At 44.0% G+C, this 26645-nt stretch overlaps 1 protein-coding gene across 1 annotated transcript in view; it reads right to left on the bottom strand.

Annotated features, from left to right (window-relative positions):
- The window catches only part of NTN3 (netrin 3), a 110221-nt gene that overhangs the window by 73495 nt on the left and 10081 nt on the right, over positions 1-26645 (bottom strand). The window contains exon 2 of the mRNA XM_075318247.1: positions 8436-9409. Coding sequence (XP_075174362.1) covers positions 8436-9384 — 949 coding nt within the window. The 5' untranslated portion in view covers positions 9385-9409. The remainder of the gene's footprint in view (positions 1-8435; positions 9410-26645) is intronic.

Here is a 26645-nt window from a genome sequence, read left to right as displayed (position 1 = left end):
AGCAGCTGAATCTATTTACCTAATGGAGGCTCAAAAAGTATAGTTTTGGTTGGGATGTTTCGGAAGATCCCCCCCCCCCCAAAAAAAAAAAAAAGCTATGGATTATTGTAGTGGAATGTGCCTTTCCATAGTAAAATATAAACTTAACAACATATCTGCTCATCGGAATGTGATTGTTTTAGAAGAATTGTGCAAGTTGTCGCACATTCCGCAGAAACGTCTGCAGCAAATACACAAGTGTGAACATACCCTAGGGCGGTACGGTGGCTCAGTGGTTAGCACTGCAGTCTTGTGGTGGCTCAGTGGTTAGCACTGCAGTCTTGCAGTGCTGGGGTCCTGGGTTCAAATCCCACCAAGGACACTATCTGCAAGGAGTTTGTATGTTCTCCCCGTGTTTGCGTGGGTTTCCTCCGGGTTCTCCGATTTCTTCCCACACTCCAAAGACATACAGATAGGGACTTTAGATTGTGAGCCCCAATGGGGACAGCGTTGCCAATGTATGTAAAGCGCTGTGGAATTAATAGCGCTATATGAATGAATAAAATTATTAATTATTATTATACCCTAAAGCGATCCAATGTAAATAGTGAGCAGCAATGCTGTAAACAGTCTTCCATCGCCCGTACAGATGATGATGATTTTCAGGTCATCCTCCCAACTCCTTGTTGTAAAGCACAGATGCTCGGCCGAGCAAATGCAAGTTTACAATCAATGTTGGCAACAATTAGAACATCATTAAGATTCCTTTGCTTTTTCAGGGGTTGCCAATGGCAAGAGTTTTGGAATTTCTCTAATTAACAGATAATAAAACAATTAACTTTTACACTCTACAATGTCAGAAAATGCATGTGAGGACTCCGAGGCACGGTCTGTATATATGACTCACAAGTTTCTCAGGTGTAGAGTTTCCTGATATTGGCACAGTATCACTGGTACTTTTATTTTTTTATTTTTTTTTTTTTTCCTGGCCACTTTTTGATGCCGCCCACACAGATGGTTCCTTTTTCAACTGACTAGAGACACGGGGAGAGACTCCTTGCAAGAAGACCTCCCGCTAAGACTAGAGAGGATTCCTTTAATTGCTGCTAATTAGAGCATCTGTTCGGGAAAAGCGGATGAGGTGTCATTGTTAAAAAAGAATCACAGAAAGTAAAAGGGCAGGAGGGGAGGTTCGAGCAATGGGAAGGGAGAAGACAAAGAAAATCGAAAAGTTGGTAAATGCTATAAAAGAAGTAGTGGGAACATACACTATATCACAAAAGTGAGTACACCCCTCCCATTTTTTGTATTAATTAATAATAATTGTTTTCATTTATAGAGCACTATTAATTCCACGGCACATTACATACATTGGCAACACTGTCCCCATTGGGGCATATTGTATTGTATCTTTTCATGGGACAGCACTGAAGATCTGACCCTGTGATACAATGTACAGTGTCAGTGTGCAGCTTGTGTAACAGTACAAATTTGATGCCCTCTAAATAACTCAATACACAGCCATTAATGTCTAAACCGCTGGCAACAAAAGTGAGTACACCCCTAAGTGAAAATGGCCAAATTGTGCATGTGACTCATTTGTGTTTCACGGTCTCAGGTGTAAATGGGGAGCAGGGGTGTTACATTCGGTATTATTGCTCTCACACAGTCTCTCATACTGGTTACTGGAAGATCAGCATGGCTCCTCATGGCAAAGAATTCTCTGAGGATCTTAGAAAAAGAATTATTGCTCTACATAAAGATGGCCGAGGCTATAAGAAGATTGCCACCACCCTGACACTGAGCTGCAGCACAGTGGCCAAGACCATACAGTGGATAACAAGACAGGTTCCACTATTTTCTGAGGATCTTAGAAAAACAATTGTTGCTCTATGCAAAGATGAGCAAGGCTTTAAGAAGATTGCCATCACCCTGACACTGAGCTGCAGCAGAGTGGCCAAGACCATACAGCGGATAACAAGACAGGTTCCACTATTCTCTGAGGATCTTAGAAAAACAATTGTTGCTCTACGTAAAGATGAGCAAGGCTTTAAGAAGATTGCCACCACCATGACAGTGAGCTGTAGCACAGTGGCCAAGACCATACAGTGGATAGCAAGACAGGTTCCACTATTCTCTGAGGATCTTAGAAAAACAATTGTTGCTCTACGTAAAGATGGCCGAGGCTTTAAGAAGATTGCCACCACCATGACAGTGAGCTGTAGCACAGATGCAAAGACCATACAGCGGATAACAAGACAGGTTGCACTCAGAACAGGGCTTGCCATGGGGGGGTCCACCTGTCAGTGCTTAGACCATACATCACACACAGCATCACATTGCTCTGCATGGTGGTTGTCCCAGAAGGCAGCCTCATCTACAAGATGATGCTCAAGAAAGTACTCAAACAGTTTCCTGAAGAAAAGCAGACTAAGAACATGGATTAATGGAACCAGGTCCTCTGGTCTGATGAGACCAAGATAAACTTATTTGGTTCAGATGATGTCAAGCAGGTGAGGAGGACAAAGACAAGTGAGTCTCGCTTACAATCAAGCATGGTGGGAGAGTCATGGTTTGGGGCTGTGGGGAGCTACAGTTCTTTAAAAGAACCACATATGCCAACATGTACGGTGCCATAATGAAGCAGAGCATGGTTCCCACCCTTCATATTCCAACATGAGAATAACCCCAAACACCTCCATGACCACCATTGTCTCCCTAAAGAAACTGAGGATAAAGGTGCTGGACTGGTCGAACATGTCCAGAACTAAACCCTATGGAGCATTTGTGGGGCCTCCTCAAACAGAAGGTGGAGGAGCGTAAGGTCTCTAACATCCACCAGCTCATCATGGAGGATGGAAGAGGATCCAGCGGCTCCTGTGACCTCCATGCCCAAGAGACTTAAGGCAGTGCTGGAAAATAATGGTGGCCACACAAAATATTCACACTTTGGGCACAAGTTGGCCATTTTCACTTAGGGGTGTACTCACGTATGTTGCCAGCGGTTTAGACATTAATGGCTGGGTGCTGAGTTATTTAGAGGACACCAAATTTACACTTATGCAAGCTGCACACTGACACTGTACATTGTATCACAGGGTCAGATCTGCAGTGCTGTCCCATGAAAAGATAACATGAAATATTTACAAAAATGTGAGGGGTGTACTCACTTTTGTGATATACAGTATATAACATGATAAATGGGTTTGTGTGTGCGGCGGCAGCAAAGTAGAGGCGGCAATGTTCTGCCAGATATGGATGGAAATGATAAATTGAATTTCCATGAAGGGTTGCCGAGAAAAAGAAAAATGACTTATGCAAAAGAGAGATGAATGGAGGCAGAAGCAGAAAAAGGGACTGCACGGAATAAATTAAAGCGGGCAGGTATAAGGAAAGGTTGGTGATGAAACACAGTCAAGGAGAAAAGACGCAGACTGCGAGAGATATACAGAGAAAGGACAAAGGCTGGATGAAAGGGGGAAAAGGCTCAGAAGAGACCGAGAAGAGAAACAGACTGAAGAATACAGAGAAGATGAATGAGATCCAGAGCAGCAGATGAGATCCGCCATAAAATAGAGGTCCTCAACCTTTCCCGGATCACACGCTACTGTCAAATCTAACGAATAGTGTTAAGCCTAGTATATCAAATACATATCCAGTGATATTACTTCTACCCTACTGTTAAAACAGTTCTTTCATCAAAGAGGACCTCTTTAATTTATTAGCTGCAAGGTCAACCAGCTAATTGTTGTGGGACACTTTGCCAACAGCTCGATTTGGCAGTAGAAGTAGATAAACCCAATAATTTCACCGAATGTGACAATGGTTGGATTATAACCGTGGCGTTAAGCTTTCAGTCATTCTATGATATCACACTTGCACCCAGTGCATATTAGTATTTGCGGATGTCACCAGCTGACGCAAGAGCCACTCAACGATGTCCGGAATCAATAAGTACACCGATAAAGTATCCAGCAACAATTGGAAAGGGGCTCCGGCTATATGATAGTAATTGAGAAGAACTAAAGGGGGCTTTATACGCTATAATATTCCTGGCGATATCGAGCGTGAAAGCACCCGCCCCCGTCATGCATGTGATATCGTGTGATTTCTGCCGCAGCGAACATTATCACTACAGCAGTGTCACACACACTTACCTGGTCGGCCTCGTCGCTGTGCCTGCCGAACAATCCCTCCCTCAAGGGGGAGGTGCGTTCGGCATCACAGCGGCGTCACCGCGACATCACTAAGCGGCCGGCCAATCAAAGCGGAGGGGCGGAGATGAGCGGGACATAACATCCCGCCCACCTCCTTCCTTCCGCATTGCCGGTGGACGCAGGTAAGGAGACGTTCGTCGCTCCTGCGGAGTCACACACAGCGATGTGTGATGCCGCAGGAGCGACGAACAACATCGATAATAAACCAGTAACGATTTTTTGTTTTAGGACGACCTCTCCATGGTGAACGATTTTCACCACTTTTGAGGTCGGTTAAGGTCGCTGGTAAGTGTTACACGCTGCGATATCGTTAATGACGCCGGATGTGCGTCACTAACAACGTGACCCCGACGATAAGTCATTAACGATATCGTAGCGTGTAAAGCCCCCTTTAGATAAGGGCAACTGCTGAAGAAAGATGGTAGGGATTAGAATTTATTAAGGGCCGTTTCACACATCCGGCTTTTTGCCGAATTCGGCGCACTCCAGTACAAGGTTGATATAGTACAATGGCAGCGCAACAAGCTCTGGTCACATGCAGTCAAGTGACTGGAGCATATGACCCGGAAGTTGTCGCACTGCCCTTGTACTGTATCACATTGTACTAGAGTGCATCGAATCCAGCAATCCGGCAAAAAGCCGGATGTGTGAAACGGCCCTAATCATAGCTTCTAAACTTGTATTGGTATCTACACTGACGAGCAAAAGGGTAACAATGTTTTGACCTTTTGACTTTCAATCTTCATATCTCACCTTCCACTACAGATTTGAGCGTCATTTTATAGACAATCATCTTGGTTATCTCATACATAATTTTGACTTACAACTATATAGCATAAGATTAGTTATGCAGATTCTTGTCATGTCACTGCATTGTTATGGTTTTGCTCCTGGTGGTGGAAAAATCTTTTTCTTCCCGTATACTACAAATTACAACCTGTTCTCACACTGCCTATTAGCTCAGTGTGTCATGTCACTGCATTGATACTGTTTTGCTCCTAAAAATATTTTTTTTTTATTTTGTTAGTATTTTGTAAATTCTTCTTTTGCTTTCGATACTGCCTGAATCCTTCTGGGCATGTTCTCCATCAGATTCAAGCACGTCTGGGCCAAAATCTGATCCCAGGTCTCTTCTCTACGTTCCCAGTGTTGGCACACACTAGCTGACTCACTTGGGTATGTATACAGCTTTTTCTTCACATCTACCCACAAGTGCTGGATTGGGTTGAGGTCTGGGGACTGTGGGGACAATCCAGCTCCTCTACTTCATTGTCATTAAACCATTTCTTCTCCAATCTCAGCGTATGCTTCGGGTCGTTGTCCTGTTGGAACACTACGTCATCCTTTTCATACTCATAGTACTCGAGTGTAGAAAGTAACTCATCTTGTGGGATAGTCACATATATCTCAGCATTCAGACCAGCATTGATCCTGGTTAAATATCCAATGCATTTGGCTGTGAAACACCCGCATATCATCAGGCTTCCTCCACTGAACTTGACAGTTCCTACAATTTCTCGAGCCCCTTTTTCCCATGTTTCTTCCAGACCCATTTGCCCCCATCAGAGCCATCTATTGACTTTCATCTCATCGCTCCTAATCACCCGTTTCCAATCTTCTACTGTCCACTTTTTATACTTTTTTTTTTAAACTCTAGTCAACGCTTCTTATGATGATATTGAAGTCAAGGCTTCTTCACCTTTGTTCGGGCCACCATTCCAGACTTGTGTAATGTATGTCGCCCGGTGCTTGCATTGACATCTGTGATCTCACTATTACAAAGCAGGCGAGCCGACTCCACTGCCGGGTTTGTTGCCCCAGGACTTATAGACCTTGTGATGAGCCGACTTGTTGACTCCCAATATTTTGCCTGGACGTCACCTCTTGGCTTTTGAATGGATGGACGGACTTGATTTCTTATTCTTCCAACTGACATGATGCAGTTTTGCAATTTTCTTGGCTGAGAGACCGCTATCGATGAGTTGGATGATGTGGCTTCTCTTTTCTTGGGAAATCTTCTTCATGGCTGCTTCTCGATTTGAACCCGTTACCTTTCGCTTGGAAATCAACCTAATAACACACTGAGCTATTAGGGAATGTGAGAACAGGTTTTAATTTGTAGTATACGGGAAGAAAAAGATTTTTCCACCACCAGGAACAAAACGGTAACAATGCAGTGATATGATAAGAATCTGTATAACTAATCATATGCTAAAGTTGTTAGCTAAATTTATGTATGAGATAGCCAAGATGATTATCTATAAAATGAAGATTGTCTCACGCTCAAAGCTGTAGTGGATGGTGAGATATGGAGCCTGAAAATCAAACGTTAAAAACATAGTTAGGCTACATGCGCACGCTGCTTTTTTTCCTGCTTTTTTGCTGCTTTTTTGGCTGCAGTTTTGTTGTCAGAACTTTCTGACATTTGACTGCCCAGCAAAGTCTATGAGAAGTCAGATTTGCTATGCGCACGTTGCAGTTTATTTATCAGCGTTTTATTTGTCAAAGGTTTGTGACAAATAAAATGCAGCATGTTCATTCTTCCTGCATTTTTGTCAACATTTGTCACAAAAACGCAGCAAAAACGCAGGGTGTGAAAAACGCACCGAAAACGCACCAAAAACGCATCAAAAATGCACCTAAAATTACATGCGTTTTTTGTGACATTTCCAGGCTCTCTCTGACAAGGTGCAGTTTTGGCTGCATTTTGGCTGCAGTTTTGGCTGCAGTTTGTGAACACAAAAAGATGCAGCGTGCGCATGTAGCCTTAGGCTACATGCGCACGCTGCTTTTTTTTGCTGCTTTTTTGCTGCTTTTTTGGCTGCAGTTTTGTCAGCAGAACTTTCTGACATCTGACTTCCCAGCAAAGTCTATGAGAAGTCAGATTTGTCATGCACACATTGCAGTTTATTTGTCAGCGTTTTTTTTGTCAAAAGTTTGTGACAGAAAAAATGCAGCATGTTCATTCTTCCTGCGTTTTTGCCGCCGCTGATAGTCCCGTCCTCCACGTGTTCCCCGAAGTACCGCTGTCCCCGCACAGGGGAGATGATGGACCCCTCTCACTGCCACCGCCACCGCTGAAAGTCCCGTCCTCCACGCTCCTGTCAGCTCCACGCAGTAGCGCGATCAGCTGAGCTGTCACTGAGGTTACTCGCAGCCACCGCTGGATTCAGCGGTGGCCGCAGGTAACCTCAGTGACAGCTCAGCTGATCGCGCGGCTGTCTTCATTAGCTGCATGGAGGTGACCGGAGCGGCGGTGTCTGCTGCTTCTCCGGTCACCTCCATGCAGCAGAGCTGGAAGCGACGCTGGACCATCCTGGATTACACCGGACATGGAGGGCTTTGTCGGGGTTAATAAATTGGTAATGAGGGAATGTGTTTGTGTTTTTTATTTCTAATAAAGGATTTTTCGGATGTGTGTGTTTATTTACTGTAATTTACAGATTAATCATGGAAGGAATCTCGGGGAGACGCCTGACATGATTACTCTAGGACTTATTGGCAGCTATGGGCTGCCATTAACTCCTTATTACCCCGATTTGCCAACGCACCAGGGCAAATCGGGAAGATCCGGGTACAGTCCCAGAACAGCCGCATCTAATGGATGCGGCCATTCTGGGCGGCTGCTGACTGATTTTGTTAGGCTGGGGGGCTCCCCATAACGTGGAGCTCCCCATCCTGAGAATACCAGCCTGCAGCCGTATGGCTTTATCTGGCTGGCATTAAAATTGGGGGGGACCGCACGCCAGTTTTTTTTAATTATTTATTTATTTCTAATTTTTTTTTTTTTTTCAATTCAACAAGCTTTATGGGCTTGTTTGAACTGAAAAATACATGAAACAATTGTTGACAAAACTGCAGCCAAAAACGCACCAAAAAAGCAGCAAAAACGCACCAAAAAAGCACCTACATTTTTTGTGACATTTCCAGGCTCTCTCTGACAAGGTGCAGTTTTGGCTGCAGTTTGTGAACACGAAAAAGAAGCAGCGTGCGCATGTAGCCTTACGCTTTTGCTCGTGTAAGTGACACACGTGTGGGTGAAATGTAATCTTAATATCTGTAATTAGAGTTCTTGTAAACCATGATTCATGAATCCATTATTCCCTTCATGGTAATATTTATCTTCTCGTGTCTTGTAAAACTTTGCACAACTCAAATAATCGAGACAGTTCTTTGAGGAGCGAAGTGGAAAAAAAAGAAAAGGAAAAAAGAAAACATTTGCATTTCCGTCACACTTACCCATGCACTCGTTGGCTTCACGGGCATTGGCCCTCTGCCATGGTCGATCATAATGAAAGGCCTTGCATCGATCACATTCCGGTCCTTCTGTATTGTGCTTGCAGTCACAAATCAACCGTCCTTCTTTGTCTTTGCCGCAGCGAGAGGCATGTCCATTGCACTTGCACCTGCCGCCCACTTGAAACTCTCCAACGGAGTAGAAGAAGCCTGGACCATCATCTGATAACTCAGAATCCCTGTTCCCTTGCAGGTGAGGACGGCTGAAGACCACACGAATATCAGTAGCAGTCACCCAGTCCTGGAGCACAGGACTATTATCAAAATCTTGAGCTGAGGGTCTTCCATCTAAGGTGCTAAATGCTATAAGGCCCCCAGTGAGTGGATATAGATCTGTGTGCCCATCTGTGCACAGTGCCTCTTGCTCGTTTTGCTTGGTGACACTGGCACGACTTGGTTTCCCGTACAGTCTACGGCACTGGGACGAATAATACTGGTAAGGAACCCAAGTCTTACCATAATCCATAGACTTGAATATAGCCACGGACTCGGGTCGAGGAGAACAGAATTGTAGACTGACATAGGTCACCTCAAACTTCTTTCCCAGCGAGAGGGTTAAGCTGACATTTTGCGGTGAATGACGTGGGAAACTCTCCGACCTCCAGCAAGTCATGTTCCCAGCTGAGTTAAGGTCCGTTAGATGGGAGGGCGGATGAGCCTTTTTCAGATCAGAGGCATCACAAGTGCGGGTGGCCGGACGTCCGCAAGTGCTGGAGGCTTGGACTTCTTTTCCAAAAGCTGCATTAACAAACTCGGGCACACATCGACGGGGAAGGCCATGCTCATCATAGCAGGGGTCTGGGATCGGTTGCTGCTGTTGTCCAGAAAAAGGTGCTGCTGCCGAATGAAGCACCACAGGAAAAAAGGAGAAAATGAATAACAGTTGAAGCATCTTCAGAAGAAGTCACAGCAGCCTACTGCAAGAAAATAAAAGGTTGATTAGTATATCGGACAATGTTTGCATTTTTATCTATACATCTACTTATATCAAAACTGAATGAGGTCTTGGACCCTAGCATCATAAACATATATGAGGCTGTCAAGTTCTGGTCAGAAGACCTGCAGAGAGATTTTAAGGGGATCGTAATATTGATGGCTTATTTTTGCAATCCATAGGGGCTGACTTCGGTTGTCCCCAGAGTGGCTATGGATATGAGATTGGTGGCGGTGTAACTCTTGGCACCCATTCTGATAAGCTGAGTGGTGCAGCCATAGTGAATGGGGCATCGCTGCCATACCCTGCACTCCTTTTACTATATGTACCGCGTGCAGGTGGATGAGCATCATGGCTCCGTCAAACATCTCACTGCCAGGATACTCAAAACTGATCTAATTTTAATGGGCAGAAGAGCAGCTAAGTGTTAGCACTGTTGCTTTGTTGCTTTGCACTTCTGGGGTCATGGATTTAAGTCTCACAACTTAGATTGTCAGTCCCAGTTGGATAGTTTGTAAAGCGCTACAGAATCTGTTGGTGGTATATAATCAATTATCACATATAAATAATGTATGATCCTAAGGAAATACCATCATTATAATGGAAGCCTCTATAAAAGAGCTATTCCTCCCACCTCTCCCATAAACCTTCATGGCCAACTCCATTGAGCATGCAAGATTTTGAAATGGTGGGAGAGATGAACCAGTGCCAGACTTTTCTGATGGTAGGTTATAACCTGCACGGTGTTAGGATTGGGCATGCTAACATCAAGCACGCTGTCTTAACTTCCCCCTACCCTATGGTGGTGCTAAATCGAGCATGCTGTCCCATCTTCCCCGTAGCCTATGGTGGTGCTAAAATCAAGCATGCCGTCCCATCTTCCCCGTAGCCTATGGTGGTGCTAAAATCAAGCATGCCGTCCCATCTTCCCTCTAGCCTATGGTGGTGCTAAAATTAAGCATGCCGTCCCATCTTCCCTCTACTCTATGGTGGTGCTAAAATGAAGCATGTCGTCCCATCTTCCCTCTACCCTATGGTGGTGCTAAAATCAAGCATGTCGTCCCATCTTCCCTCTACCCTATGGTGGTGCTAAAATCAAACATGTCGTCCCATCTTCCCTCTACCCTATGGTGGTGCTAAAATCAAGCATGTCGTCCCATCTTCCCTCTTCCCTATGGTGGTGCTAAAATCAAGCATGTCGTCCCATCTTCCCTCTACCCTATGGTGGTGCTAAAATCAAGCATGTCGTCCCATCTTCCCTCTTCCCTATGGTGGTGGTAAAATCAATCATGCCATCCCATCTTCCCTCTTCCCTATGGTGGTGCTAAAATCAAGCATACTATCCCATATTCCCCCTACCTTATGGTGGTGCTAAAGTCAAGCATGCCGTCCCATCGTCCGTCTACCCTATGGTGGTGCTAAAATCAAGGCTGCCATCCCATCTTCCCCCACCCTATGGTGGTGCTAACATCAAGCATGCCGTCCTATCTTCCCTCTTCCCTATGGTGGTGCTAAAATCAAGCATGTTGTCCCATCTTCCCCCTACCCTATGTAGGTGCTAAAATCAAGGCTGCCGTCCCATCTTCCCCTTACCCTATGGTGGTGCTAAAATCAAGCATGCCGTCCCATCTTCCCTCTTCCCTATGGTGGTGCTAAAATCAAGCATGTCGTCCCATCTTCCCTCTTCCCTATGGTGGTGCTAAAATCAAACATGTCGTCCCATCTTCCCTCTACCCTATGGTGGTGCTAAAATCAAGCATGCCGTCCCATCTTCCCTCTTCCCTATGGGGTGCTAAAATCAAGCATGCCGTCCCATCTTCCCTCTTCCCTATGGTGGTGCTAAAATCAAGCATGCCGTCCCATCTTCCCTCTTCCCTATGGTGGTGCTAAAATCAAACATGTCGTCCCATCTTCCCTCTTCCCTATGGTGGTGCTAAAATCAAACATGTCGTCCCATCTTCCCTCTACCCTATGGTGGTGCTAAAATCAAGCATGCCGTCCTATCTTCCCTCTACCCTATGGTGGTGCTAAAATCAAGCATGCCGTCCCATCTTCCCTCTACCCTATGGTGGTGCTAAAATCAAGCATGCCGTCCCATCTTCCCTCTTCCCTATGGTGGTGCTAAAATCAAGCATGCCGTCCCATCTTCCCTCTTCCCTATGGGGTGCTAAAATCAAGCATACTATCCCATATTCCCCCTACCTTATGGTGGTGCTAAAGTCAAGCATGCCGTCCCATCGTCAGTCTACTCTATGGTGGTGCTAACATCAAGCATGTTGTCCCATCTTCCCTCTATCCTATGGTGGTGCTAAAATAAGGATGCCGTCCCATCTTCCCTCTACCCTATGGTGGTGACCCCAATATACTCAATATCCAGTCCCAATTGCCCTCGTCCACTCTTGTTCTTGGACCAAGCCTACTCTTGCGGCTTAGTCCCATTCACGTGAACCTTGCACAAATTTTTTTCCTTCCAACCCCTTTAAGGTACGCTAGACATTACACTGTCAGCCGACCTTGCAAACATTGCACGTCCGCCAAGACATATCTGATATCTATGGCCACTTAGATTTGTAGGTTGAAGCCAGAGGAGCACTTCGGGGGTTGCACTCCACATTTGCATTGCCAGGATTATTCGTGTAAGGAAACGTATCCCTCGCAGAGAGAGGGTTAAACGCGCCAGACGTCTCTCGCTCTTTCTTTTAAGAGCACATAGTTGAAAGGTTGCCCAGCAGAGATTAAAAAAATAACAGTCAAAATACTTCCAGTGCAAAAACTAAACATAGTTATATATACGGAATATGATGTGATCATCGTGCCAAAACTTCTAGTTACAGACTGATACACCCCAGAACTGCTGGAAACAGCCCCTCAAGGACAGATACACCCAAGATCTATTCATCACCCCGCTCCTGAAAGACAGATAGACCCCAGATCCATTCCTGAAAGCCCCACACAGACAGATACACTCCAGAACGGCAAGAACTTCTTATAAACAGGTATCATTTACAATAGGGAGATACAGCTGGCTCAGTGGTAAAAAGAGCTGGCTGTGGACCAAAGACACACTGGAGGCTCTAGCATTACTCCGTGCATCGTCGAACCATTGGTGACCTTGAACGACACATTATTTCCATTTCCTATGGAGATTGATTAAAAAAAAAAAGAGATTGCTAGCTCCTGTGTAGACAGTATCCGCACAGGAGAAAAGTACCATATATTAGCCACATGCAGAAATTTATGGTATATTTTTACTTAACTTATAGCAGGCCATAGCATAGGCAGATGCTGACCAAAAGCAGGTATTCGTGGAAAGGTTGATCTACCGTTTTAGATGTTCTTTAGTGTTGTAGTTGGAAAGTTGTTAGTGCAAAATGGGTTCCCATTGTCCATCGACTCCAGTTCAAAACTCTAACCATGACCTACAAAGCCATCCACAACCTGTATCCTCTATACATCTATGACCTAGTCTCCTAGTACTTACCCGCACGTAACCTTCGATCCTCACAAGATCTTCTCTACTCCCGTGACGTCTCCTCTTCCCACAATTGCATCCAAGACTTCTCCCGTGCTTCCCCCATACTCTGGAATGCTCTGCCACAAGATATCAGACTCTCGCCTACCTTGATAAGCTTCAAAAGGAACCTGAAGACCCACCTCTTACAACAAAGCTCAAACCTGCCGTAACCCTTAGTCTGATATTGCGCCAGATGACCAGCTCTACCCTCACCTGCTGTATCCTCACCTATCCCCTGTAGACTGTGAGCCCTCTCAGGCAGGGTCCTCTCTCCTCCTGTAGACTGTGAGCCCTCGCGGGCAGGGTCCTCTCTCCTCATGTAGACTGTGAGCCCTCGCGGGCAGGGTCCTCTCTCCTCCTGTAGCCTGTGAGCCCTCGCGGGCAGGGTCCTTTCTCCTCCTGTAGACTGTGAGCTCTTGCGCGCAGGGTCCTCTCTCCTCCTGTAGACTGTGAGCCCTCGTGGGCAGGGTCCTCTCTCCTCCTGTAGACAGTGAGCCCTCACGGGCAGGGTCCTCTCTCCTCCTGTAGACTGTGAGCTCTCGCGGGCAGGGTCCTCTCTCCTCCTATACCAGTCTGTGCCTTGTTTTATTTATGATTATTGTACTTGTCCCTATTATGTATACCCCTTTCACATGTAAAGCGTCATGGAATAAATGGCGCTATAATAATAAATAATAATTTGTATCCCACCATAAAAGACTAAACCAAGGCCTTGATTAGTGCCTGGTGGAAACGGATGTTAGTAGCAGACTGGGCATTGAGATTCTACAATCTTTTTCTGACTTACAACCATAAAAAGCCGGCGCGTCAGAAGACGTTTCTTAGGCTATGTGTCCTCGTTGCTTTTTACCTGCTTTTTACCTGCTTTTTTGCTGCTTTTTCAACTGCAGCGTTTAATGCCAAAATGGATGTGTTCTGCTTTTCAAGCAAAGTCTATGGGAATTTGGGTTTCTTGTGCCCACTATGCTGTTCAAACTGCAGCCTTTTTCTGGCAGAAACTAAGGCAAAAACTCTGCTTTGCTGTTCAAAACGCAAATGGCAAAAACAATTGACATGTCAATTGTTTTTGCCATTTGGGTTTTGCACTGCAAAGCTGAGTTTTTGTCCAAAGTTCTGCCAGAAAAAGGCTGCAGTTTGAACTGCATAGTGGGCACAAGAAACCCAAATTCCCATAGACTTTGCTTGAAAAGCAGAACACATCCATTTTGGCATTAAACGCTGCAGTTGAAAAAGCAGCAAAAAAGCAGGTAAAAAGCAACGTGGACACATAGCCTTATACAGCCACCATAAAAACATCATGCAGTGGTTCCTAAAGGGGTTTTCTCACTTTCATAAAAGTGTAAAATTGACAAGTGCTTGTTAAAACAAGCAACTTTGCAATTTGTTTGTTAGCAAATATCCTCTCCGTTGCGAAGAATGGATCAAATATTTTTTTTCTTTTTACTGCTCATTGCTTAGTTTATCAGCCATTGCTGCGGCGTATCAGGGGTGGCTGGTCTCTTTGGCAAGGAACACAGTGCACACAAGCTGTTTGCTAAAGAGCTTGCGAGTGCTTTTTGAAGGTGGCTGGTTTGTTGGGTCCAGCCAGCTCGCAGCATGTGCTTGCAGCACTTTTATCGCACATTGGGCCAATGTCGTAACCATTTTGGTGATCCCAACCATTCAAGAGCATACTGCCCCCCCCCCCCATCATGGAGGGAATTTGGGGGATCAGTGCACCTTGCAGATGAGTTGAGAACAACCCTTTAACACTAGAAGTCCCAGGAATTTCGAGCTCCATAGGGTTTCAATGGTAGAAATGTTAAATGACCCCTCTCTGGGACTTCTAGTGTTAAAGAGGACCTACTAACACATCAAAGGTGGTCCGCATATGCTCTTATTTTATTCCCACTGCTCCTCTGGGTATTGTTTTTTAAAGGGAATATGACACCAGGTTTTTGCTCCCCCATCTGAGAGTAGCATAATGTAGAGACAGAGACCCTGATTCCAGCGATGTGTCACTTACTGAGCTGTTTGCTGTCATTTTAATAAAATCTATGTTTTCTCTGCTGCAGATCTAGCACTTACATAGAGCTCATGAATATGCTGGACTACCTGGCAGCAGGCCAAGTAGTCCCGTAATGATAATCTCCTGCTGATTAAACAGTGATTTTATCAAAATTACACTAAGTAGCCCAGTGAGTGACACATCGTTGGAATCAACATCTCTGCCCCTACATTTTGCTGCTCTCAGATTAGGTGGCAAAAACCTGTTGACAGATTCCTTTAATTCCGCCATTTGGTTCCTTTTAATTCCCTTCTAATTTTTACGATCTTTGCCAAGAGGATGTAACTCACAGGGCAGTAATGTAGGCCAGCCTATAGACACCCCACCATAGAATCCATAATCAACACCCCCTTGGTAAAGACCAAAAAAAGCGCTGAATAAAAAGGTCTCTAATTCTGGAGCTGTATGTAAAAAAAATGGCATAGTCAGGGAAGTAGCGGAAATAAAATAAGACCAAAGACTGACCATTTTTTAACGAGGGGCAGGTCCTTTTTATGGGGTTAACAATAGGCAGGGAATGGTGTAATTAGTGGTTTGAATCCCCACAAGGTCTCCATGACAAGGCTGCACCTGACGGAAATCGGAAGGGAACATGATGTCATCAGAACGGTGCAGCCTCGGGCCCTCAACCTAGAACTTCAAGTGATAGTTTCTTGGCATAGAAGAATGATATATAAACAAGTTTGGTCAATCTATAGAAAAAAAAATGTTTGTTATTGTTTTACAAACTTTCGGTACATCTTCTTTGTTAATAGCTAATTATATAGGATAGTTGAAATTGGACTGAGAATATCTAGAGTATGTGCACGTTTGCTTTTTGGAGCAGAAAAATCTGCTGCAAATACTTGTGTTGTCAGGAAAAACGCTGCAGAAAATATGCATGTTTGGCTTGTTTTTACTTGAGTTTTTCATCGAATTTTCTTTGCATTTTCCCTCATTTAGTTGAATAGGTGAAAAACGCTGCAAAAATGCTGAGAGAATTGACATGCTGCAGAATCGAAAAGACGCTTTGACTTTTCAAATCCAGAAGGAAAACATAACTAGCATGTGTAGGAGATTTCTGAAATCTCATGTTGGTACTGTAAACCGCAGAGTTTTTTTTATCTTTTAAAAAACTAATGGAAAAAAATGCAGAGTGCGAACTTGCCTTTATTTGTTGAGAAGTAGGATAACAGATGAGTGGAGAAGAAGATGCCGATGAGTAGAGAAAACAATGCCATTGAGTGTAGGAAAAGATGCAGATGAGTGGAGGAAAAGATGCCGATGGGTGAAGGAGTAGATGCCGATGGGTGAAGGAGTAGATGCCGATGAGTGAAGGAGTAGATGCCGATGAGTGGAGGAAAAGATGCCGATGAGTGGAGAAGATGCTGATTAGTGAAGGAGAAGATGCCGATGAGTCGAGGAGAAGATACTGATGAGTGGACTGGAAAATGCCGGTGAGTGGAGGAGTACATGCCGATACATGCCGATGAGTGGATGAGAAGATGCCGATGAGTGGATGAGAAGATGCCGATAAGTGGACAAGATGCAGATGAGTGCAAGAGAAGATACCGATGAGTGAAGTAGAAGATACCAATGAGTAAAGGAGAAGATGAATGGAGGAGAAGATGCTGATGAGGGGAGGAGAAGATGCTGATGAATGGAGGAAAAAATGCCGATGAGTTGAGTTAAGTATACCGATGAGTGGAGGGAAACATACCGATGAGTGGAGTAGACAATACCAATGAGTAGAGGAAAAGATACCAATGAGTGGAGGAGAAGATGCCGATGAATGAAGGAAAAGATACCGATGAGTGGAGGGGAAAATGCCGATGAGTGGAGGAGTACATGTCGATGAGTGGAGGAAAAGATCCCGATAAGTGGAGAAGATGCAGATGAGTGCAAGAGAAGATACCGATGAGTGAAGTAGAAGCTACCAATGAGTAAAGGAGATGACGATGAATGGAGGAGAAGATGCCGATGAGGGTAGGAGGAGAAGATGCCGATGAGTGTAGTAGACAATACCGATGAGTGAAGAGGAGCATACCGATGAGTGGAGGAAAATATACCAATGAGTAGAGGAGAAGATGCCGATGAATGAAGGAAAAGATACTGATGAGTGGAGGAAAAGATACAGATGAGTGGAGGGGAACATACCGATGAGTGGAGTAGACCATACCGATGAGTTGAGAAGATACCGATGAGTGGAGGAGAAGATACCAATAAGTGGAGAAGATACTGATGAGTGGAGGGGAACATACCGATAAGTGGAGGAGAAGATGTTGATTAGTGGAGGAGAAGGTGCCGATGAGTGGAGGAGAAGAGACTTATTTGTGGAGGAGAAGATGCTGATGAGTGCAGGAAAAGATACCTATGAGTGGAGGAGAAGATGCTGATGAGTGGAGGAAAAGGTGGAGGAGAAGATACTGATGAGTGGAGGGGAACATACCGATAAGTGGAGGAGAAGTTGACAATGAGTGGAGGAGAAGAGACTTATTTGTGGAGGAGAAGATGCTGATGAGTGCAGGAAAAGATACCGATGAGTGGAGGAGAAGATGCTGATGAGTGGTGGAAAAGGTGGAGGAGAAGATACTGATGAGTGGAGGGGAACATACCGATAAGTGGAGGAGAAGTTGCCAATGAATGGAGGAGAAGAGACTTATTTGTGGAGGAGAAGATGCTGATGAGTGGTGGAAAAGGTGGAGGAGAAGATACTGATGAGTGGAGGGGAACATACCGATAAGTGGAGGAGAAGTTGCCAATGAATGGAGGAGAAGAGACTTATTTGTGGAGGAGAAGATGCTGATGAGTGCAGGAAAAGATACCGATGAGTGGAGGAGAAGATGCTGGCGCAGTGCTGCACCTGTCTTCTCTTTTTGCCTAATCACAGAATAGCCATTTCTTCTATTTTTAGTTATGACATTTTCAAAGATTTCTCCGCCAAGATTTCCAAACGTCTGCCCGATATATCTATTATCATTCACTTTTATTTTTTATCAATTATCATGGCGTGTTATATCGTAAGTCATCCACGTTAACATAAAATCGGCTTAATGAGATAATGCCAGAATGTTTAATAGATGGCGGTCCAACCTCTTGGGACACTGATCTTTTGAGGGAATGGATAAAACCGTACCATCACCACATATAGGACACCAAATGGAGAGGAGGCACATATGTATGAAGCGCTCTCTATTGTGGGAGTTACAGAAATTGGAAGCAAATAACCCCTTTAAGGCCCCCAAAATGGATAAAATGGAACAGGTGAAAAGCCTCGTATAATTGATGTAATTACCTAATCCCCAAACACTTATATAATTTGCATGTGAATGTGATGCAGAAAGAAGCGGGCCTTATGGTGACATTGACAACGTCATGGGTCTCGTCTACCAAAGTGGCTCTTTACGTCTTCTCTATAATAAGTGCCGTCGGGGCATTTATACGAGTATTTGAGGAGGCCCCAGCAATTCAGGTACGGGGCGTGCGGTGGGAATTCTGTCCGGCAATGACGGCATTCTGCTAACATAAAGGGACAAATACTCGTGCACCTGCTGTAGGGCAGGAAGGTCAAAAGAGCAGCTCGACGGCGCTCCTAGCATCTCCAGGATCCTAACTCTTCTACAGAGATCCATTGTCCTGAGCAGTATATATATTTCTCCCTCTGCCTCGACTCCCTCCTCCTCTTTGTGGTTTGAAATCCAAGGATCAGTCTTCCACGGGAGCTCACACAGACCCTTCCGTCTTGTGTTTATAGGGGTACAATTGGGAATTATGTGCCTTCTGCATCTGTAATTAGAAGGAGGGGCAGGAGATGAGGACTTAGTTTGAAGTGATGTTTTTTTGTTGATGCACAGACAGTTGAGAAGGGGAATTCTCAAAAGACCAAGGGATTGGAAAAGAGAAAAAGAGAGGGGGAGGGAGACATGGGATACACTCTGCAAGTGCTAGTGCCGGTAAAGCCACACACATCACCATCCTTTTAACATCCAGTTACTATCCAGACTAATGGTAGTGCACGTTTTATTATCAGGGGGTGTATATTGCTTCCCCCCATACCCAGTACTATAAAGATTCATGACCGGAACGATATGTGCACACGTGGCGTTTTTGCAGCATATTTTTTGTGCATCTGTGTTGATAGGAAAAAGCTGCGTATGGTAGTCTCACTTTTGTCACACTCTTTTTTGTGTGTTTTTACTAAGGGCTCGGACACACGGCGAATAAAACAGTCCTTATGGAATGCAATAAAAAATTGTTGGGCCGTTCCCATCTGCGATAAGTTTCTCAGCCCTAATCAATAAATAAGGAATAACGTTTGGAACACCATTCTAAGTCTGAACTGGGTGCAAAAACCTAAAAAAACCTAAAAAAACATCACTATGGGGAGATAAGGTATGCACACCAGTGACTATGTAAGGGGAATACATGAAATAGCAGAATCTGCTGTGTGGTTGGGGAGGGTTCACAAACGAAAAACTACTAACAAATAAGGAATAACGTTTGGAACACCATTCTAAGTCTGAACTGGGTGCAAAAACCTAAAAAAACATCACTATGGGGAGATAAGGTATGCACACCAGTGACTATGTAAGGGGAATACATGAAATAGCAGAAACTGCTGTGTGAATACTGACTTGAAAATTCCAATAGCTATATGTAAGAGTGAAAATGTGAAAAATGGAATCTGCATTACTGCCATGAACATATGAATCAAGAGAAATTTAGCTACTGAATTGATCACGTTTTTTAACTGCATGAGAGGACACACACAAGCTAGGGACCCCAACGTAGAGAAATACTTTGGCGTAGGGTTGGGGCTCTATTGCATTGATCAATTCAGTAGCTAAATTTCTCTTGATTCATATGTTCATGGCAGTAATGCAGATTCCATTTTTCACATTTTCACTCTTACATATAGCTATTGGATTTTTCAAGTCAGTATTCACACAGCAGTTTCTGCTATTTCATGTTTTCCCCTTACATAGTCACTGGTGTGCATACCTCTCAGCCCTAATCAGACAGAGAAAACAATCGCTGCATGCTGCGGGTGGAATCCGATCTGTTTTCACTCGCACCCATACAAGTCTATGGGTGCGAGAGAAACATCGCGTTGCACTCGGATGACACCGGAGTGCAGTGCGATAATCGCATCAGCTGGCAATGGAGGAGATGGGGAGATTAGTGTCTCCCTCTCCTCTGCAGCTGTGATCCGATCTCAGGATCAGATCACAGTGACATGACACTCGGTTTACATTCACAGCACAGCGAGAGACGAGAGTCGCATCCGATGCATTCACATCAGATGCCATACACTCGTGTCCTTAGCCTTATTCAATGGGCAAAAGTGCTGCAAAAATGTTGAAAGAATTGGCATACTCCTTCCTGGCAGAGACGAAATGGGGCTCAAAATACGCACTGAAAAAAAGCAAGTGTGTGCATGAGCTTTCAGAATGCTCATTAATCCGCTACTGTAAAACGCTGCGCATTTAATGGACCGTAAAATACCCAGATCAAAAGCTATCCATCCATCCATCTATCTATTAGAGGTGCAAATAGAATTTACAGCACCCAGTCCTATGGCCAGGTCAGCAATCTCTGGCCGCTCAACAGGAGCCTTGAGAACTGCCTACAATCTCCCTGCATCCGTAACTCTTCTTTTGACTAGCTGGGCTGGTGCATCATTGTGGCGTGATGTACATGTGTTGGCACACCAGTCTGGCTAATCAAAAGAAGAGCTGCGGATACCAGGGAGTCCTCACTGTGCCTGTCCAGCGGCTGGAGACTATTGACCTGCTCTCTGGACTGGGTCCTATGAATCGAATTGCACTGACTCTACTATCTATTGTGAATGATGTGCGTAATGTTATCGCTGCAGGACCAGTAGAGACCACCAGGGCGAGGGCTCTGGAGCAGCAAGGGATTTAACTGATTGGTCTACAATAGATTATATCTTTATTTTAGATTTCCTGATATATGTCCAAAGTCAAAATAAATTTCCATCTAAATCCCTGTCTATTTAGGGCCATGATCCAAACTATTTTCTAACATACTTGCATTAAAAATTTCCTACCATTCTATTCCACTTTATTCCTATTTCCTGTCTGATGGTGCTTTGTTTGAGAATCCTAGTGCATGCTGGGATACTCAAACAAAGCATCATCAGAGCAGGAGGCAGAGGCTGCAGTCACTGTCACAGCAGCGTCATTAAAAATGATCATTTTAGGGGCTGTGCCTGCTTGCTCCATGCTGTGTCCCTCCCTGCGAACTGTGCACTGTGTGATCTGCACAGTGACAGTGTCTGCTCTATTGTCGGCTCAGGTCAGTATTAATCAACCAGCAACAGAGCGATGTCAGAATACCTGACGTGCAGGAAGACCAGTGACGTGACGCCTCTAGCAAGGGCAGCGCTAGTCTCCTGCACTCTGGGAATTGACTCCGCTCTGATTATTACAGATCTGAGCTGACGACAGAGCAGGCACTGTCACTGTGCAGATCGCACACTGCACAAGGAGGGACACAGTAGGAGTGAGAACAGCCCCTGAAACGATTGTCACTGATGACGCTTTATTTCAGGGAGGGTTGCAGGGGCTGTGGTTGTGATCACAGCCTCTGCCCCCTCTCTGATGACGCTTTGTTTGAGTATCCCAGCATGACTGGGATTCTCAAATGAAGCGTCATCAGACAGGAATTAGGGAAACAAACATCAATAGTAGTTAGTTATAGTCAGGGAATGGTAGGAAATTTTAAATACAGTCATATTAGAAATTAGTTTAGATTAGGGCAATAAATAGATTTGGAATTAGATAGAAATTTAGCTTTACTTTGGCCTACCCCCTTTAATTCTTTAAAAATCCTGCACAATCCCTTTAACTCCATAGTGATCAGGCCTAAAAGAGCCTAAATACAAAGCAATTTTTTCTCATTTTCGTCTCTCCTCTTTAGCACAATACTATATTTTTTTTACACTACAAATATGGAAAAAAAATTATGCTTAGGTTTTTTTCGGCGGAGCTGATCTGGCTCTGCTAGTACCCAGCAGCTGTGTTATGCCAGGGAGAGACTTGGCGATCATATGATAGCGAGGTACTACAGAAACGAGCACTTCTGATCACTACATAGTGCTCACTAAGCACTATATAGCCAGCAAAAGAGAAGACAGGAGCGGTAATAAACCATTTCTGTCTTCCCAGTCTGTGAATGAATGAGGCCTTTGTTTTGACAAATGACAAATGCAGCTGCAATTTTGTCAATGAGCAAAACAACTTGTATCCAGCAAACAATTCTATATTTCTTCTAAATATCCAACATAGTGTAAAATAAGTACATACAGTATCTCATTAGGTCATCTGTATGTAGCTTGCTTTGTCAGAAAAACAGCTGTCTAGCCCGTGCCCCTAAATTTGTTTTAATGCAGAGCACCACATAAAAATGTAAGTGAATGCACAGACACAGTAAACTTAAGTTTCATTGCTGCAGTAAAGCTCCAAAATCCCTTTTTTTGCAGTTTTTGATATAACGGCCTCGGAATAAAGTCCTAGTTCCTATTGTAGCTCTGCTGCATTGACTAATTCCAGAAATGGAGCTGACATATGGCTTTTCCACAAGTGCAGGTGAAACAATTGCTCTGCGCTGGCAATTGCTAGATTGCTTGTTTGTGCTGTATAATAAGTGCAAGTTCCAAAAGCTTCTAATCGCAATATACATTTCTAAATAACCTACATTCAAACGGTCGTCCGGTCACAGTATGGAAGTGTGCTGTGACTGCAAGTATGTCAAACCAATACAGTGTGCAATGTGCACACTGTCACAACTCAATTATATCCCCCATGCGGGAAGGTGGTCATATGACCACGTGTATGTGATTTACATACTAGTGGTCACGTGTCAACTAGACTCCTGTGCTTCTCTTAATTCTCTATCGAGATTAGTCAGATAAGACTAGTCTGCATGTGACTGGTAGTAGGAAAATTGCAGCAGTGACATTGCACACTATCACAATTCAGCATCTTTTCCTCTGAGATTGGACAACTCCTTTAAATGCTTAAGAAGATCGTTTACTTGATCAAAAATGGACAGTCTTTTTTTTATTAGCTCTGCTTCCCCACTGAGTATTCCATTTTGGGGTTTTTAAATCCACCATATGGTTTCAGAAATATGGGTATTATTGTTTAGCACTAATTTTTATGTTTTCAACCAAAGGAGAGGAGCTAAAAGGGGAATTATATAGAGTAGCTGAAAGATAAATCCAAAAGAATCTGTTTTATATATATATATATATATATATATATATATATATATATATATACTAGCTGTGGAACCCAGGCATTGCCCGGGATAGTAACTGCCTCTCTGTCTCTCTCCCAGTCTCTGTCTGTGTGTCGCTGTCTGTCTGTCTGTCTCTTTCCTTAACTGTCTGTGTCTGTGTCTCTGTCTGACTATTTCTATCTCTGCCTGTATTTGTATCAGTCTATCGGTCTCCATCTCTGTGTCTGTCTGTCTGTCTCTCTCTATCTCTGTGTCTGTCTCTTTCCCCGTCTGTCTCTTTCCCCGTCTGTCTCTTTCCCCGTCTGTCTCTTTCCCCGTCTGTCTCTTTCCCCGTCTGTCTCTTTCCCCGTCTTTCTCTTTCCCCGTCTGTCTCTTTCCCCGTCTGTCTCTTTCCCCGTCTGTCTCTTTCCCCGTCTGTCTCTTTCCCCGTCTGTCTCTTTGCCCGTCTGTCTCTTTGCCCGTCTGTCTCTTTGCCCGTCTGTCTCTTTGCCCGTCTGTCTCTTTGCCCGTCTGTCTCTTTGCCCGTCTGTCTCTTTGCCCGTCTGTCTCTTTGCCCGTCTGTCTCTTTGCCCGTCTGTCTCTTTGCCCGTCTGTCTCTTTGCCCGTCTGTCTCTTTGCCCGTCTGTCTCTTTGCCCGTCTGTCTCTTTGCCCGTCTGTCTCTTTGCCCGTCTGTCTCTTTGCCCGTCTGTCTCTTTGCCCGTCTGTCTCTTTGCCCGTCTGTCTCTTTGCCCGTCTGTCTCTTTGCCCGTCTGTCTCTTTGCCCGTCTGTCTCTTTGCCCGTCTGTCTCTTTGCCCGTCTGTCTTTTTCTGTCTCTCTATCCATCTCTCCACCGACATCATATAACCTCACATGTAAGCTTCAACTAACAGTTTATTTTGTTCCTATAGCAACCACTGACAGTTGCTATTAATAACCTATAGCTCCCACCTCCATTCAGTTTAATGGCGGCAGGATTTTAGAGACTAACTGTAAAGCACGAAGTTACATTTTTCTGTCAAAACACAGTCTACGACACTCCCTGGGTCACATGAGGCGTCTGTGCAAAATTTCGTGATTGTAAACGCGACGATGCGGATTCCTTTAGTGGACACACACACACTCAGTCTTTTTTATATATATCTCATAAAACAACAAAAAAATATAATTCTCAAGGGAACAGCAGGAATAAATCAAGAACAGAAACTTCCCACTTTTGACCTGGTGAAAGCTTTTCTACTTGATCCTGTATTATGCTATTATGCCCCAGAGCTGCACTCACTATTCTGCTGGTGCAGTCACTGTGTGCATACATTACATTACTTATCCTGTACTGATCCTGAGCTACCTCCTGTATTATACTCCAGAGCTGCACTCACTATTCTGCTGGTGCAGTCACTGTGTACATACATTACATTACTTATCCTCTACTGATCCTGACTTACATTCTATATTATACTCCAGAGCTGCACTCCCTATTCTGCTGGTGCAATCACTGTGTACATACATTACATTACTTATCCTGTACTGATCCTGAGTTACATTCTGTATTATACTCCAGAGCTGCACTCACTATTCTGCTGGTGCAGTCACTGTGTACATAAATTACATTACTTATCCTGTACTGATCCTGAGTTACATTACTCCAGAGCTGCACTCACTATTCTACTGGTGGAGTCACTGTGTACATACATTACATTACTTATCCTGTACTGATCCTGAGTTACATCCTGTATTATACTCCAGAGCTGCACTCACTATTCTGCTGGTGCAGTCACTGTGTACTTACTCTCCCCCATACTCTGGAACGCTCTACCTCAGCACATCAGACTCTCCCCTACCGTGGAAAGCTTCAAGAGGAACCTCAAGACCCACCTCTTCCAACAAGCCTACAACCTACAATAGCCCTCAGTCCAGTAGACCACTGCGCAACCAGCTCTGTCCTTACCTATTGTACCATCACCCATTCCCTGTAGACTGTGAGCCCTCGCGGGCAGGGTCCTCTCTCCTCCTATACCAGTCTGTTATGTACTGTTAATGATTGTTGTACGTATACCCTCTTTCACTGTAAAGTGCCATGGAATAAATGGCGCTATAATAATAAATAATAATAATAATAATTACATTACTTATCCTGAGTTACATCCTGTATTATACTCCAGAGCTGCACTCACTATTCTGCTGGTGCAATCACTGTATACATATAGTACATTATTTATCCTGCACTGATCCTGTGTTACATCTTGTATTATACTCCAGAGCTGCAATCACTATTCTGCTGGTGCAGTCACTGTGCACATACATTACATTACTTATCCTGTACTGATCCTGAGTTTCATCCTGTATTATACTCCAGAGCTGCACTCACTATTCTGCTTGTGCAATCACTGTGTACAGTACATTACTTATCCTGTACTGATCCTGTGTTACATCTTGTATTATACTCCAGAGCTGCACTCACTATTCTGCTGGTGGAGTCATTGTGTACATATTTTACGTTTTAGAGCTGATTCAATGGGAAATCAAGTCTTAAGTGCACACTTTTTTTTTCTCACGTGGAAAAAAAATGCAATATGTCAATTCTTGAGGCATTTTTACTTGGAAAAACTGCTCAAAATTTGGCTACTGATTGAATCAATTTAAGCAGACAATGCTCCCCATACACAAAAACTGTGCAAAATAACCCCCCATAGAAATGAGTAAACTATTATTCATCATTGTTTTTTGTGCCTTTTTTGGAGTGAAAGTTTTATTTTTAGCGGTTTCTATTTGTCTGCCAAATTCGTTATGTCTTCTTACATAATTTTTACATTGTTTCAGTTATTAATTGTTTTAAATGCCATAATGTTTTCATTATCCACATGTTTTCGGCTAATTCATTACTTGCAACTTTTCTAAATATCGCTGAAGTATACCAGTGGATTACAAAATTAATTTTTTATGTGCAGTTTACAAATAATGTAACATTTTAAAGATATTGAAAAGATGCTACAACATCGAGCCATAGAACGGCACAAAAATAAAAACTTCTTTCATTTTGGGACAAGTTCATCAAAAATTCTACCCAATTTTGATGATTTTTGCATAAAGACCAGCAACAAAAACAGAGAAAACTGAAGCAGCTGTAAAATCTGTGAATGCTCAGAATGCTGAGCTGTGTATAACCCCGCCCACACCACTGATTGGCAGCTCAGAATGCTGAGCTGTGTATAACCCCGCCCAAACCAATGATTGGTAGTGCTCAAAATGATGAGCTATATATAACCCTGCTCACACCACTGATTGGCAGCTCAGAATGCTGAGCTGTGTATAACCCCGCCCACATCACTGATTGGCAGCTCAGAATGCTGAGCTGTGTATAACCCTGCCCACACCAATGATTGGTAGTGCTCAAAATGCTGAGCTATGTATAACCCTGCCCACACCACTGATTGGC

This window comes from Anomaloglossus baeobatrachus, chromosome 7 (assembly GCF_048569485.1).
Source record: "Anomaloglossus baeobatrachus isolate aAnoBae1 chromosome 7, aAnoBae1.hap1, whole genome shotgun sequence".
In the NCBI taxonomy this organism is placed as follows: domain Eukaryota; kingdom Metazoa; phylum Chordata; class Amphibia; order Anura; family Aromobatidae; genus Anomaloglossus; species Anomaloglossus baeobatrachus.
The sequence above is the reverse complement of the archived record's forward strand: the minus strand, read 5'-3'. Positions and strand labels throughout refer to the sequence as shown.